The 16829-nt window shown below is 40.2% G+C and overlaps 2 protein-coding genes across 6 annotated transcripts in view; one reads left to right on the forward strand and one right to left on the reverse strand.

Annotated features, from left to right (window-relative positions):
* Positions 1-10912, reverse strand: part of PPP2R3C (protein phosphatase 2 regulatory subunit B''gamma) — a 25674-nt gene extending 14762 nt beyond the window's left edge. Inside the window, exons 1-4 of one of the 4 annotated variants that reach the window (XM_027111056.1) lie at positions 10754-10909; positions 4189-4316; positions 1309-1413; positions 248-360 (exon numbers count right to left, since the gene is read on the reverse strand). In XM_027111056.1, the coding sequence (XP_026966857.1) occupies positions 248-360; positions 1309-1413; positions 4189-4316; positions 10754-10811 (404 nt within the window). In that variant the 5' untranslated portion in view covers positions 10812-10909. Of the gene's footprint in view, positions 1-247; positions 361-1308; positions 1414-4188; positions 4317-10749 lie in introns of all 4 variants that reach the window. The other 3 variants (XM_027111057.1, XM_027111059.1, XM_027111060.1) reach the window with 3 other exon arrangements.
* Positions 10913-10995: 83 nt separating this feature from the next.
* Positions 10996-16829, forward strand: part of PRORP (protein only RNase P catalytic subunit) — a 127379-nt gene continuing 121545 nt past the window's right edge. Inside the window, exons 1-4 of one of the 2 annotated variants that reach the window (XM_027111052.1) lie at positions 10996-11131; positions 11897-13178; positions 14905-14952; positions 15438-15570. In XM_027111052.1, the coding sequence (XP_026966853.1) occupies positions 12190-13178; positions 14905-14952; positions 15438-15570 (1170 nt within the window). In that variant the 5' untranslated portion in view covers positions 10996-11131; positions 11897-12189. Of the gene's footprint in view, positions 11132-11643; positions 11763-11896; positions 13179-14904; positions 14953-15437; positions 15571-16829 lie in introns of those variants that run through there. The other variant, XM_027111053.1, reaches the window with a different exon arrangement.

Below are 16829 nucleotides of genomic sequence, written 5' to 3' on the forward strand. Positions count from 1 at the left end.
TACATCTTTAATTCTATTGTCTTAAGAATGAGGACCTATAATGCTGTAAATAAGCTATATTATTTCTTTTAATAACTTTATACCAATGTAATTTTCTTGACTGTAAATAATTTTATTAAACTTTATTAGTTTAATGAAAAGCTGACTCAAATTATCATATTATTGACTTAAATTTTCATTAACATTTACTTGAGGCATTTAAAATGCTTAACATAACATACTCCTTTGTTAATCATATTATTCTTACTTGCACTTTGGTCCAGCTTTTTCACCAACCTTTAAAAAATTTTCATAATTAATCATTGCTTCCTCTCCAATCATGGGTGGTGTCTGGTGCTTGTCCAGCAAAAACCATAAGTTCTTAGGAGAATTGCAGAAATTAAGATGTTATAATCAACTGCACAAAATTTAAAAACGTAGTTAAATGTGTTATTTCCATTAAAATGATAGACTACTGTAGGGTCAAAATGCAAGGGTTTAAATCCCAGCCCTGCTCTGTGATCTTGGACAGTAGACTTAAAGTTTCTGTTTCAATTCTCATCTGTAAAGTAAGGATAACAGTGTCTACATCATATAGTTACACAGATTAAAGAGGAGGAACAGTATATGAAAATTTTAGAACTTAGTAAACACTCAATAAATGCTATTTTTTTTTTTTTTTTTTTGCCATGTCACATGGCATGTGGAACTTCCCTGCCCAGGGATCGAACCCACTCCCTCTACATTGGAAGCGTGGAGTCTTAACTACTGGATCACCAGGGAAGTCCAATGCTAGCTATTTTTTATCATGTTATTAGTAATCAAAAGGATAATAGGAGATGATAGTCTTCTTAATATTACTCCCTACAGTAGTGGTGCTCAACTTTGGCCACACATTAAAATCACCTATGGAGGGCTTCCCTGGTGGCGCAGTGGTTGAGAGTCTGCCTGCCAATGCAGGGGACACGGGTTTGTGCCCTGGTCCAGGAAGATCCCACATGCCGCGGAGCGGCTGGGCCCGTGAGCCATGGCTGCTGAGCCTGCGCGTCTGGAGCCTGTGCTCCGCAATGGGAGAGGCCACGACAGTGAGAGGCCCGCGTACCGCAAAAAAAAAAAAAAAATCACCTATGGACTTTAAAAAACAATACAAAACTATCCTTGGGACACACAAGCTTTGCAGCTGATTCTGGTGGGAACCATCGCTACAGAGCCTGTGCTTTCAGTCACTGCACTACTGGCTCCATTTAGGCATCCCGAGATCCCACATGACACATGTAGTACAAATAAGAAATGGTGAACCTCCAAAGCAACCTTTTATTCCATTCTTACCTGTAATTCTTCATTATCTAACAGTTCCCTGCTTTTCCTTTGCAGAAAGACGGCTCTGGATTCTTCTCTTAATTTCTGTAGTAAGACCTCATCTTCAGCTGGCAGCTAAAAATACACTGTAGAGTTAATTTCTACACTTAAATTCTAGACTATTGGGTTATGTAAAATGTATTTGGCCTCATAAAAAACTATGTATACTACTGTCTCAAAATTACTTTTTGTATCTCAAGCTTGCTTAATTTCAGGTCATCATTTATTTAAAAAGTTCATTTAATAAAAAGAGATCCACAGAGAATTCAGTGATCAGTGAAGGCAGTTCTGCCTGGAAAAGGCTAACCATCTAGCCCAAGTTTCTTTATTTAGATCCATACAGGTTTACTTAAAAATTAAACACAACATTTAGTATGTGCCCATAATATATCAGGCATCAATACACTCATTCTAATTTAATCCTACTAGCCCTGTGAGATGCATTTCATCATACTCAATTTAGAGGTGAGGAAATCAAGAGATGGATGACTTTATCAAGAACACATATGCAGTTAGCCAGTCCCAGACTAAAGATTTAAATCTTCAGAGTCCAAGTCTGTCTTAATTTCTTATGAGTTGTTTGGTTTGGTTCCCTGTACTCCTCTGTCCCCTCAATTTCACACCTAATGTTAATGACTTACTCAAAGTTGTGCAACTAAAGTAACAAAATTTGAATCCGGGTCTTCTGACATCAGGGATTTAGTGTATTTTCTCTTCTCCATCTCATTTCCATCACTGGGTAGTTAGGTACCTCTCCCAATTAAGTAGACTTTAATGTTATTTCCTAGTGACTGCTAGGAGTAAAGTACTATGACAGATGTTCAACGTAGGATAACCATCTCCAAACTAAATGTATCCGAATGTCATGCTCTTATTTTACTTTATGACCACCACTTTTTCTATTTTCTCAATGTAGCTCAAGTTTCATTTTGTATTTGTAGAGCACTGTTCCCATTGTAACCTTAGACTAATAAAGAACTAAATTAGGATTGGCTGAAGAGCGACAGTTTTAGCCAAGTATGCTTTTTGAGACTGGGTCACCTTACTTCCTAGAGATAATTAAGCCAATGTCTGCTAGTTGGCCTCCAAAGCAGAGGTTCGTCCTCCTGTGGTGATTTCCCTAAGCAGGGCTTTAAAATGACTCATTCTAACAACTTCAAACAATTTGCTTTGAGGATTTCTTCTTACTTTTCTGTAACTTTGCCCCATTAAATGTAGCTAAGTAACCCACAGTCCAAATTGGGGGCTATGGTTTTCACTTTTTATTTCTAAGAACTAAGATGCCATCCCTCCCATCAAAAGGGATGGAGAAGGAATATGCATTAGGAGGTGAGGCTGGGGCTGAGACTGGGATTGTGCTCCAGTGGTTAGTCAACCAGCTAACCAGCCAAGGAGAGAAGTGGTGACCAAAGATGACAGGTGGTTTCTCTAAAGCAGTGGAGTGGAAGTAGAGGAAGAAGAAACAAGGGAAAGAACATCCCACAAATCCACATCTGCAGACCAGAAACCATTTGGGATCTGGAAGAGGTCAGAGAAGAGATGGAAATGGGGGAAAAGGGGATTCCCTCAGAAAACACAAGGGGATGGTTGGTACTAGAAATACAGGAAAGTTGAGTCCTGGGAATGGAGTAATGTCAGCATCTGAGGGCTGTTCCTGGGTTAGTAAGATAATGCTTTCACAATCCTGATTACATGAAATAATGAATATAAAATGCTCTGAAGTACGTAGACACTCAATAAATGGCAGTCCTCTTCCCACTCACCGAGACTATAAAAAATTCTCAGTTGTCTAACTGCCTCTGATTAAGAAAGTGTGAAATGCAAAAAAGCAACAGCAACAGCAAATGTGACCCCATTTTTGTTAAACACACACACACACACATATAGAAATATGTAGAAGGATTCATGTAAAAATGTTTATTTACATCTCTGGGCAATGTTATGGGAAAATATCAACTTTACCTGTTTTTTCTCTTTTCCATGACAAACGTGGATTAGTCATATAATTCTTAAAAGTCTGGGAGACATATAGTATTACAAAAAAGTTTCCAGTAAAATGGTTCACATGTACACAAGTACAAAAAAGTTTGTACTTGAAGAAATAAGTTAAAATTATCTGGATAATCTACCTCACTCCTTGATGCAAGCAAAACAAAATATTTACTTTCTTTGCAAATAATGTTGTAATTAATTGAGTTTAGGAGGTAACAGGTTTAAGAGATATTCAGCTAAAATTCCAAAGTTAACTTTTCTATAGTAGTTACATTTCCCATAATACTAAATAGGACTTATTCTTTTCAGAAGCCTTCAATTTCAGCTGTAAATATCTTTCTTAAAGTCTTACTGTTTTATCTATAACCCTCCTCAAAGCCTTCTTTACCATTTTGGCACAAGGAAACATATAATTAAGTATAACTCTTAAAATTTGTTTTCCACTCTCAATCTATTTTTCAGTTTAGCCTTGAGCAAAACATTTTACACCTTATGAGTAAAAGACAAAGTTAAAAATTGTGATCAGCCAAGTAAATCTAAGTCTTATAGAAAGCCTGGCAACATAATCCAAAAGAATACCTACTACTAACATCCATAATAAAAATTAGGAGGAAGGAAAAAGCCTACAGTTCAAAAAAAGTGGCAAATAACAACTTTGTGTTTTTATACCTACTTATATGAAAAACCAAGATTTAATCAGGTCAAAAATAATAAGGTCAACTAGAATGAAACAATAAATGTACAAAATTTAAAATATAATCAATTTGTTTATTTATAAAATATAAGATTTTTAATCCCATTTGAAAAATTACATTTCATTTACAAACTCTGCAAGACATTTGCTTAGATACCACTTACCCTATAATAAAACCGGGGAATGGTCTTATAGAATTCATTTGTGTTTTTTCTACCTCCTTTCCATTCTGAGTAATACTTGGTAAATAAATCCATTTCTTCATCTTTTAATTCTTGTTCACTTTTTTTTTCTGGTAACAAAACACGTTAAGGAGGGGAAAGCACTTTTAAAATCAAACAATATTTTTTTCAAGACATCTATACACTATGGTCTAATTACAGTACAAAAAAGGCCTTCACAATTGTACTTAGACACTAAGCATCTATATTAACTTTCTTGAAATACCAAGAATCACTATCTTCAACGGAAACAGCCTCCTCTACATCTTCTTCCAGTTCTCAGATGCTCCCTCCGCTTATTTTTATCACTATACTTGTCTCTTTCTCAAGTCATTGCCTCTCTTATAGACCTGACATGTTCTAATTCATTCAATCAAAAGTTCTCACTGAGCACCTACTCCAAACAGAGCGCTGCACTAGACACTGGGGCTAGAGCAGCGAGAAAGCAGGCACAGCCCTTGACCTCATGGGAGTTTCAGTGTCATAGTCACTATTCCTCTACCTATCTGAAGTTCACACCTCAGGGTGCTATTACCCAACCTGCTTGCTGCTGGCAGATGGCCATCTCATTTAGCCATTCCTCCACCATGAACCATGAGACTGGTGCACAGCTTTCTTCACCTGCAATCATTATGGAAGAATAAACATTTAGGTGGGTAAAGGTGCCCCCTCAACTCTGAAGGCTTCCACCTCTACTGCACTCTGTTCACTCAGAAAGACCACAGATCTTACCTGTTCCTGTTCTGAAATCTTAAACTCTAATATACTCTCAAAAATTTTCTCTCCTTCTGGTTGTTATTCAAAACCTCACTGCACTAGCACAAAAACAGACATACACATCAATGGAACAGGATAGAAAGCCCAGAAATAAACCCATGCACCTAGGGTCAATAAATCTAGGACAAAGGAAGCAAGAATATACAATGGAGAAAAGACAGTCTCTTCCATGAGTGGTGCTGGGAAACCTGGACAGCTACACGTAAAAGAATGAAATTAGAACATTCTCTAACACCATATTCAAAAATAAACTCAAAATGGATTAAAGACCTAAATGTAAGACCACAGACTATAAAACTACTAAAAGAAAACATAGACCACTCTGACATAAATCGCAGCAGTATCTTTTTGGATTCATCTCCTAGAGTATTGGAAATAAAAACAAAAGGGACCTAATTAAACTTAAAAGCTTTTGAACAGCAAAGGAAACCATAAACAAAACGAAAAGACAACCTACACAACGGGAGAAAACATTTGCAAACAATGAGACCAACAAGGGATTAATTTCCAAAATATACAAACAGCTCATACAACTCAATACCAAAAAAAAAAAAAACCCCCAAAAACCCAACAAAACCAAACATTCCAATCAAAAAATGGGCAGAAGATTTAAATAGACATTTCTCCAAAGAAGACATCCACATGGCCAACAGGCACATGAAAAGATGCTCAATATTGCTAATCATTAGAGAAATGCAAATCAAAACTAAAATGATGTATCACCTCACTCCAGTCAGAATAGCCATCATCAAAAAGGCTACAAATAATAAATGCTGGAGAGGGTGTGGAGAAAAGGGAACCCTCTTTCACTGTTGGTGGGAATTTAAATTGATACAGCCACTATGGAGAACAGTATTGAGGTTCCTTAAAAAACTAAAAATAGAGTTACCATATGATCCTATAATGCCACTCCTGGGCATATATATGGAGAAAACTATAATTTGAAAAGATACATGCACCCCAATGTTCACTACTGGAGCACTATTAACAATAGCCAAGACATGGAAGCAACCTAGACGTCCATTGACAGATGAATTGATAAAGAAGATGTGGTATATATATATACAATGGAATATTAATCCATCGTAAGAATGAAATAATGCCATTTGCAGCAATATAGATGGACCTAGAGATTATCAAACTAAGTGAAGTCAGACAAATATATGATATCGCTTATATGCGGAATATGAAAAAAAAAGATACAAATGAACTTATTTACAAAACAGAGAGACTCAGACATAGAAAACAAGCTTATGGTTACCAAAACCTCACTGCACTTCAGCCTCATTGAGATCTTCAATTCTGTGATCTGTTTTCTCAAAAGTTTTTCCTCTTCTTGGTCTCACTTTCTTCTCAACATGCGTGTAGTTGTTCCCCGAAACTCCTGCCTGCGTTTCTGCCATATCTGCCTTGTTAATTTTTAACCTTGGACCAATTTTATAATGTTTACTAATGCTCAATGGTCCTGGAGAAAACTGTCAAATTTTGCAAATATTTGGTCCCACAAATTTATTTCACGGTTACTAATAACTCAGCCTCCCCAAACCACCAATACATATTTTATTTGCGCCTGATGTCCTCTTGGTGACTGACTGCTCCAGACTTTCACTACATTCCTCAAGCCCCCTGTGTTCACCCTCAACAGATGAGAATCCCACCCAGTTCACCAACAACTGAGTCTACTGGGCATGGATACCCACAAACATCTAAGTGGAGTGGGAGGACAGGAAGGTATCAAATCTGCATCTTACGTTCTTCCTGCCAGTTTCAGGGGAAAACGTAGCTCTTCTCTCACCCAAGGCTAACCCCTCATTGTCCCATCTCCTCCGCAAAACTCCTTCCTTTCTACCTGTTGCCACACATGATTCCTTCTTCCTCATCCACTTTCTCAAATGAAAGGCCTGTGTTGGTGATCTCTACTTTCTTACCTCTCACTATCTCTTTATGCAATCCTGCCACTCTACGGAAACTGCCAGGGCAACATGTGACCTAATTGTTTAGTTTAATGGACACACCTGTCCTTGATTTCTCTCTTAAATTTGATACTGTCCATGATTCTAAACTTTTTGTAGCTTCTATGGGACCACACTCTGTTGATTCTCCTATTTTATGGCTATTTCTTCTTTTTTCTTTTTTTATTTAACTGATCTACTTATTGTCTGTCTTTATTCCAATTTTTATTGGAGTACAGTTGATTTACAATGTTTTGTTAGTTTCTGCTGTATAGCAATGTGAATCAGTTATATATATACATATATCCACTTTTATTTTATTTATTATTATTATTTAAATAAATTTATTTATTTTGGGCCGTGTTGGGTCTTTGTTGCTGCACGTGGGCTTTCTCTAGTTGTGGCGAGCAGGGGCTACTCTTCGTTGTGGTGCGCAGGCTTCTCATTGTGGTGGCTTCTCTTGTTGCAGAGCACGGGCTCTAGGCGCACGGGCTTCAGTAGTTGTGGCACGTGGGCTCAGTAGCTGTGGCTCGCGGGCTCTAGAGCACAGGCTCTGTAGCTGTGGAGCATAGCCTTAGTTGCTCCGCGGCATGTGGGATCTTCCCGGACCAGGGCTCGAACCCGTGTCCCCCACATTGGCAGGCAGATTCTTAACCACTGCGCGACCAGGGAAGTCCCTCTTCTTTTTTCTTAATCTTCTTCCTCTATCATTTCAACTTTCATAGTTTAACCTCTAAGCCCCAAACCTATGTCACTAACCCAGACATTGCACTAAACTCACACATTCAAAACAAAACATTTTCATCCTCATGCTCCAACATACCTAGAATAACTTTCCCTATCCCTCACCTTACTACTCTTCTTCTAATTCCATATTTCCATCTCAGTAAGTGGTCCCACTATCATCCAATCACCTGAGCCCAAATCCCAAGAGTCACTTTAATTACATCATTCAACTATTCTAGGGATACACAAGTATATGTGTGAGTGGATGAGTGCATACACACATGCAGTTTTCAACAGTGTCAGGGATACTGACTCTCTCACTGAGATAAAATTGACCAAAAAAAAAAAAAAAAAAAGAAGGTGAGGAAGCTGCCTATCCAGATATCCAGGGGGAACTGCATTCCAGGAAGAAGGAACAGCCAGTGCCAACGCACGAAAATGGGAGTGTCCCTGGTGTGTGCAGGGAAGAGGGAGGCAGCCAGTGCAGTTGCAGCAGAATGAGCCAGAGGGAATAGCAGGAGATGAGGGACACCAGATAATGGGGGGGCAGGCCACTAGGCCTTTGGAAAGACCTTGGCTTTCATTCTGATGAGGGTGAGAGCCACCAGAAGGAATTAAGAGGCTAATGCAGTAATCCAGGTGACAGATGGCGGTGGCGTGGGCCAGGGTGGCTGCAATGGAGGTGGCTAGGAGTAAATTTATTCTGGATATATTTTCTTTTTAGTCCCAGGATTTGCTGACACACTGGATGTGGGTTTTGGAGAAAGAGAGCAGTCAAAGATGTCTCCAAAGGTTTTGACCTGAGTAGATGCGATTGTCGGCAACTAAGATGGGGAAAACCACGAGCAAGCAAGTTAGGAAGGAGAGTGGGAGTTCAATTTCAGACAAGATTAAGATGTTAGATCCAAGTGGCCATGTCAGGTAGACAATTATTGATAGATATATGAACCTGGAATTTGGGATGAGGTCCAGGCTAGAGGTATACATTTGGGAGACATTAGCAAATAGACATTATTTAAAATCATAAGAAGGTGAGTGTAGACAGAGAATAGACACTGACCAAGGCCTCAGCCTTGGGCCCTCAAATGTTAAGTTCTTGGGAGGAAGAGGAAGAAAAAGCAAAGACTGAGAAGGGATGACTGGTGAGGTAGTAGGAAAACTAAGAGAGTGTGTCTCCCAGAAACCAAGAGAAGAAAGTATGTGTAGGAGGAGGGAGTGACCTACTATGTTCCTGGCAGGGGCTGCTGGCTGGTCAAGTAAAATAAGGACAACTGAGCACTGGAACAATGTGAAGATCACTGACGATCATGACAAGCAGGAATCAGAGACAACGACAGATTCAACCAACAACTCTTTTAACAAGTGTTGCTATAACGAGGCATAGCTACAGGTGGAAGTTAAGAAAGTTTCTCTAAGGTGGGAGAAATACCACCATGTTCATATGCTGATGGGAGTGAATGAGAGAAAATCTCATGATGCAGGAGACAGAGGATGACTGTAGGAGTACATCCTTGAGGAGGCAAAAATGGGGTCTAGCACACTGATGAAAGAAATAGCCTTCAACAGAAGTAAAACCTATACGATTTACTTACTATTTTATCATCTCTGCCAACACTAAAGTGTAAGTTCTACAAGGACAAGGATTTCTGTTTACTGCTATAGCCTAGGTTATCCAGATAACAGACATGCGATGGAGTGGGTTCAGGAGTGAAGGGGAGGAGAAAGCACAAGTACAGGTAAATTTTCCTAGAAGTTTTCCTATAAGGGGTGCGGAGAAAAGTAGCAAAAGCTGGAGGGGGTTGTGAGATCAAATGATTTTTTTTTAAATGATGGGGGATATTACAGCATGTTTGTCAGAGCTGATGAAAATGAACCAGTAGAGAAAGAAAATTTGATGGTGTATAAAGGAGAGGATAAGGCCAGAGTGAAGTCAGTGAATAAAAGAAAGAAACGCGATCCAGCGTTGGAGTACAGGGACTGTTGGCCAGTTCACCATTTTAACAGTGAAGGCAGAGTGCACGGTTGCCTATAGTGGGTGGGGAGTGGGGGGGGGGGGGCTGACAGAAATGGTAAATGGGAACAGGTGACATTCCTCTTTGATTGCTTCTACTTTCTCAAATATATATACTAGTTCATCAGCTAAAGGTAAGGAGTAGATAGGACATACTGAGGATTAGAGGTTTGGGAGATGAGAAGGAACTGCCTTAGAGTGTAGGAGAGTGAATGTCTAGGGTAACGCGGAAGAAGTGTAAATGAATGACTGAAACACCTACTTTAGGTTAGTGGACATGAATTAGAAGTGAGGAAATTCACCAAGGTTTCGTTTTTCTCTAACTACTTTCAGCTGTCCTGGATGCAGTTGTGAAACAGTAAAGATAGTTTTAACCAGGTTGATTAACAAACGTGACGCAGAGGGAAAGAGATAAGGAAAAATGGATTATTAAGTCTAAAATGGATAAGGAGGGAAGTGAAAAGTGTGACAATAAAAAGGCGGTAGGGGTAATGGATTATAGGTTCTAATAGGATCAAAGGGTTGATGGCGCCAGGACTCTCAATTATCCCTCACAAGTCTAGGTCAGGACCATGCAAGTGCGTGGCTAAGGTAGCTTTTCATTCCCGCAAATCCCTTCCCAGCGAAGTGTGGGTCAAAACTCTCTGAGGGCTTCCCTGGTGGCGCAGTGGTTGACAGTCCGCCTGCCGATGCAGGGGTCGCGGGTTCGTGCCCCGGTCCGGGAAGATCCCACATGCCGCGGAGCGGCTAGACCCGTGAGCCATAGCCGCTCAGCCTGTGCGTCCGGAGCCTGTGCTCCGCAACCGGAGAGGCCGCGACGGTGAGAGGCCCGCGTACCGCAAAAAAAAAAAAACCCAAAAACAAAAAACCCAAAACTCTCTGGATCCCTAAACCACATCCCAGTCAGCCTCCTTTGTCAGGAGAGGTTTTACCGAAACGAAAGACACGGCTCCCAGGTGCTGCTCCTCCCCATCCATCCTCCCCCCTACCTCCCGGCGTTTAGGGCCTGGCTCTCTCTGCGGGCGGCCCCTCCCAAACTCACTGTTTGGACCGGTGTTGGGCGTCGCTATCCGCCGGCGAAGAATTTCTTTCCAGTCCATGGCTGACTCCGGCCCAGCAGTTCCCGCATTTGCTGTTTACTAACCGCTCCACCCCCTGCCAGCTCCGGCGTCAACACTGCCCAGCCCCGTAAAGGTTATGAAGGCCGCTTAATCGCCATCTTGGACGCGGGCGGAAGTCGGCTAACCCGGCCAAATCGATCACCGTAACCACTGCGGAGAATACGGCGATCACGCTAACAGCAGGGAGAGCAGACGTGAAAGAAACGGAGAGGGAGCCTCCTTAAGCTGCTTTCCAGCTTCACCACGCTGTATTTTAAAGGCGCAGAAGGAGTGAAGGGGAGGAGAAAGCACAAATACAGGTAAATTTATTTTCTGTAAATTAATTTTCATCTTGAAATATATTTTCATCTTGAAATTTATTTTCATCTTATTTCATCTTTCATCAAATTTTATTTCATCTTGGCCCTTTGGCACTTGTGCGCCACGTGATCCCGGAAGTCCTTTGGCTCTTCCGGTTCGAGGGACGAGCTTTCTAATTTCACAGTTTCTTTTCATTGTTCATGGCGGATATGTGGAAGCCCTAAAGTCTCCCTGAATGTAGTAGGCGCCTTCAGCAGCCGCTCGTGCCCCCTCCTGCCAGTAAAAGATTCAGAGTCGCCTTTTTCTTGCCGTCAGGCCGGGCGGAAGGCCTGCTTCTGGCTCAGCCAGGCCTCCGCGGCCGCGCCGTCGCGGTGCATTGTGGGCGGGGTAGTTTCCGCCGCGTTTATGGTTGTATGGTACGTGAGTGCTGCGGTGAGTGGTTGAATCAAGTAAACTTTCGTTTGTGATAGATCCGTACACAGTAGGTGGTGCCCTCGTGGACCTCCCTTCCTTACTAGTATCGCTGGCTCGGCTCAGCGCTCTGCCCCTTCCCCACTCCCATTTCCTTATTTGACGAGTTTGGCGGCCACGGCCCCTAGACTCGGGCTTTCGCCTCTGTCCTGGCTGCCGGTGGGTCTAGGGTAGGGGGCTTCCGACTTTTCGCCCCTTCTGCAGCCTGGCTCCCGTGGGATCCGGTCCCTTTTCAAGGAAAGTTGTGATCCACGTGAGTCAACTGGCTGGTCTTCTTTGTGCATTTTCCTCAGGTTCGCGGACTGGAATATAACAGGCACCAGAGGATTCCTTCTCGGTCCCCTCGTCCTGGAACTTGCGACCAAGGTTGGATGTCCCCATATCCTTGTTTAATGGAGAGAACTCAACTAAGCTTCGTTGCTGCTAGCCCCAAAAGCATTTGATTTGTCTGTGAGAAGCTGAAAATCATCTTTTAGAAAGTTGCGCTTCGATTTCCGCCCCCTACCCTCAAATCCCTTAATTATGCTGTAGAAGTTGGGGCTTTTTGAACATCTCTCTCACAATCTGGTGCTGATTTAACTGCATAATGGCTTTCTATTTCACTGGTATTCGAAGCTTTCCTAAACTTTGGAAGAGCAACCCATACCTTGGGCTAGGCCCAGGTCACTCTTTTCTCTCTCTCTTTCTCAAAGACTGTTATGGCATCAAGAACCAAGAGAAGTGGTTTTCTCTTAAAACGGTGTCTCCACAAAATACCAAAGCAATGAATCTGCTGGTTGCCAAAGCCAGATATGTCAGGAAAAAAGATGAGGGCAGTAGTAAGCAAGTTTCTGCTGATTCTCCTCACATGTTTGCAGCTGGAGCGGCTAAGAAGAGATCACAGATGAATCCTCCGAGTAAAGAGCACGTCTTGCCACCTGTGAAGAACATTTTTCAACTCCCGACAAAACCTTTGAATTCAGAGGAGTGGGATAAACTGAAGGAATATTTCAAAGAAAAGGCTAACTTTGAAAATTGGATCATTTCACAGATGATTAAATGCCGTAGCTCTGTCGATGTGGCCAAATCTGTGCTGGCCTGGGTAGCTGCAAAAAACAATGGTATTGTAGGCTATGATTTGCTGGTCAAGTATTTGTATCTCTGCGTTTTTCATAAGCAGACATCAGAAATTATTGATGTCTATGAAATCATGAAAGACAGATACAAGCGTTTAGAATCTGGAGCGTACACTCTTCTCATCCGGGGATTAATCCATACAGACAGATGGAGAGAGGCCTTGCTGCTGTTAGAAGACATCAAAAAAGTCATGATTCCTTCAAAAAAGAACTATGATGACTGTATCCAGGGAGCCCTCTTTCATCAAGATGTAAATATAGCTTGGAATTTGTATCAGGAGTTGTTAGGTCATGATATTGTTCCTATGTTGGAAACATTAAAAGCCTTCTTTGATTTTGGAAAAGACATGAAAGGTGATCAGTATTCAAACAAACTGCAAGACATTCTTTTGTATCTAAGAAATAATCAGCTGTATCCTGGGAAGTCATTTGCACACAGTATAAAAACATGGTTTGAAAGGTAATTTTGATTTTTGTTTATATGTATATTTTTATTTTGATACCGTTGCCTAAAACTAGCCTCCTCTTTTTTTTTATTAGTTGCTGAGAATTACTCTAGTCAGATTATATTTTCTTCTGTCTCTTAGTAAGATTGTTTCCCCTTTAAGACAAAGTTTTCTTTCCCTTTAAAAAAGTAGCAGCGTAAATAAGTTGTGCTAATCTCTACTCATCACATAAAAGGGAAATTATAGAACACTTGTTTTTATGTTTTTTTTCCTTTTAGAAGGATCATTTGTTTTCTGAGGTGTCTAGTATGATGTGAATATTTTCAAATAGCACTTGTGGCTGGAGTTCATAGCAAGAAAACTGGAGCTGTCTTTGGGTCATATTAGTATTTTCAGAAGTTCTTCTGAAACCTAGTGACTAGTATGATGTGCACATATATATTCTGTTTAATCTATGCATTTCACCAGCTTGAATAGTTAGAGGGGAGAGAGGAATCCTGCTCAAACCTGATATGTGTTAAAGAAGAAAATCTTTATCCTTCCTGTTTTTGATCATACCATCATTTGAGTGCTCTCTCCAAGGCTGTCCTTTGCTTTCCCTTTGCTTTTATTCATGTTACTGGCTGTGTGCGGGCTGATTTATTGCTTCAGTCTTTTGTTCTCTTATTTCTTTACCACTAATTGGCTTTAGGCTCTTTCCTACAGATTCATTCCTTTTGTCTCTATTTTTCTCTTGCTTTTCTACTATATATTATCTTTACAGAGCTTTGAAGTAGCAATCATGCTTAATTATCTTTCTTAACACATTTATTGAATATCCACAGAGGAGCTAAGTTGTGAAAATCTTGGAATGGGAAGGATTTTGGATTTTAATGTTATCAAGAGTGCTGGTCTTGGAGTACTTTTTAAAAAGTAACTGCCAAACAGTGAGAAAATAAGATTAGAGAGGAATTAAGATTTGAAACAGGGAGATCTGTTTGGAGGCAATTGTAGGTTTGAATGAGGGATGATGAGATCTTGAATTAAGAACTGGGAAAGGAGAGAAGTCAGTAGAATCAATAGGAATGGATGGTATTATCTGTAAGAGGAAAGAAGAAAGGATAAGTTGATTGAGCAAATAAACCAATAAGTAGTTTTGAATGCCTCCAATTTTAGGCTTAGCACTGTGCATGATCCGTGATGTAAGATCTATTATAATGGCATTCACGACCTAATTGGGAATACAATAGTAGACAGTTATCTCAGAGTGGTGTATAAAATGATAGTGTAAGAGAAGAAATTACTCTGGGCCAGGAACAATCTCTGGCAGCTTTATGGAGAAAGTTAGAGTAAAATTTTTTTTTTTTGTCTGGGCAGTGCGTCATGCGGGATCAGGACCCATGCCCCCTGCATTGGGAGGGCAGAGTCTTAACCTCTGGACCGCCAGGGAAGTCCCTAGAGTTGAGTTTTGATTTAGAGGTCTGGGCTGCTTTCTGGGCAGGTCCTGTGAAGACAGATTTCGAGTTAAAGATGAGGGTCAGATGACGAGAGAAGCAAAGGGAAGGAGATCCAGAGTAGAGTACCATCAGTTACTTAGCCCCATCACAGTATTAGCAACCACTATTCTAATTGAACCATTCTAGGGAAGTATCCAGAACTTCTCAGAGCTCTTTCCTACGGATTTTTTAAATACAGTGAATATCTTTCTGTTCAGTAGGGATTTGACCCTCTGGTGATTTGGTTTTGCAATCTTTTTTGTAGTGTTCCTGGAGAACATTGGAAAGGACAGTTCACCACAGTCCAGCAAAGGTAAAAGCCAATATTTTATTTTTAATTTGTTCGATTCAGATTTAGTAGGTTGTTGTTACTTATTTTTAAAAATTTTAAGAATACCTTAGAAACAGGATAATTAAGTTAGTTAGGATAGCCAAGAAAAAAGTCACAGTTTTGCATTTGGAGAATTTGTAGTGCTCAAAATGTTTCTTTCAGTAGGTGCTGTGAGCCTGGTGTGACGCCTCAGAAATGTTTTTCCCTAGAGATTTGGGACCCAGTTGTGTTTTAGGAATGACTTTAAAAACTATGTCTGGGTGCCAGCCATCTACTCTTTTGGGTTTTCTGGCACACTATTTTGTTACATTATCTGGATTACAAAAAGTGAGATGTGTATGATGATCGCAAAGGTTATAATGTTCTTTTTTTAAACTACCTTCCAATTTCCTCATGTCCTAGAATTATTCATTGTAGAAAAAGTTCTTTTCCAGGACATTATTTAACACATTTAATTGTAATTACAGTGGTCAGTGTTTGGGCTGTGGAAAAACTATAGAGTCTATTCACCTGAGTTCAGAAGAGTATGAATTTCTCAAGGAAAAAATAATGAGGGATGTGATAGATGGAGGTGACCAGTACAGAAAGACGACACCTCAGGTGAGTCTGGAACAGGTCTTGTTGATTCCTGGGTTGCTTGTCTTGAGCAGGGGTCAACAATTTTTTTCTGTAAAAGGCCAGATAATAAGTATTTTAGACTTTGTGGGACATAACGTCTCTGTTGCAGCTTTTCTACTCTGCTGTTGTAGTGAAAACAGCCACAGAAAATACATAAATGAATACAGTAATACTATTCATGAAAATAAGTTGTGGGCTGGATTTGGCACACTGGCCGTAGTTGCCAACCTTTAGGAGAGATTGCTTTCGACTTTCATAGAATAATTGGGTTAGACTGTCATCCATCTATTGAAGTCAGTCCTATTTCATCTGCGCACAAGTGCACTTAAGCCAAAAAGATAGATGCTTATTCTTTGTCTAGGTGCTTCCAGAAAACTGTTCAGTAAACTCCCATGAAAGCATTATGGTTTCACACAAGTTTTCTAGTCAAGAGAGTTTAAGGTAGCTTGACAAAATTATTTCCAAGTCTTCTTTTTATCGAATTTGATTCTTGAAGTCATTCTTAATAGCTTTATTTTGCTAATCTTCAGTGCTTTATGCGGGTTTACTAAGATTAAGTTGAAGTAAAATGCTTTTACCTTGGGGAAAGGTTATCCTCGGGGAAAGGCTGCCTATCATCTCACTGAATGCTTTTTCTTCAAGATACCAAATAAAAAGGAGAAGAGAAAATTGTTCTGCCTTCTCACGTTGACTTAAAATTATCAGAAAATGCCCCTACTAGGAAGACTTTTAATCCTCAGAATAAAGTCAGAATCTGGTCCGTGAAAACATTATCTTCATTTTATGGAATACCTTTTAGCTGACTTTATTGATAAAATTATAGTTAACATTTATTAAATGATCCTAAGAGCTTTATATTCATTATCTTGTATCTTATTTAACCCTTACACTACCCTATAAGATACTATTTTATTTCTGTATTACGGATAGAGTGATTGAGACTTCGGGAGGTTAAATATACCCTAGGACACTCCACTAATAAAATCAAGGTCAGACTGACCCCAAAACTTTTGCCTTTATACTCTGCTGCCTCTCATTGAATGAAAATTCAATTCGTAGTTCTGTATGTACTTGACAGCTGACTGGCTGTAGCAGCTCTCAATGCCTTAGGAATTTCTGCCAGCTAAAATGATTTCAACAAATTTCCTTTCTCTCATCCAATATCTGCTGAACACTTAATGTTTATCTTTGGAAGCAGGCGTTAAGATAGATTCAGGGTTGTGTAAATCATGCTGTTTGCT

The sequence above is a fragment of the Aethalodelphis obliquidens genome, unplaced genomic scaffold, assembly GCF_003676395.1.
Source record: "Aethalodelphis obliquidens isolate GAN/ISIS:26980383/991018 unplaced genomic scaffold, ASM367639v1 scaffold10, whole genome shotgun sequence".
Classification (NCBI taxonomy): domain Eukaryota; kingdom Metazoa; phylum Chordata; class Mammalia; order Artiodactyla; family Delphinidae; genus Aethalodelphis; species Aethalodelphis obliquidens.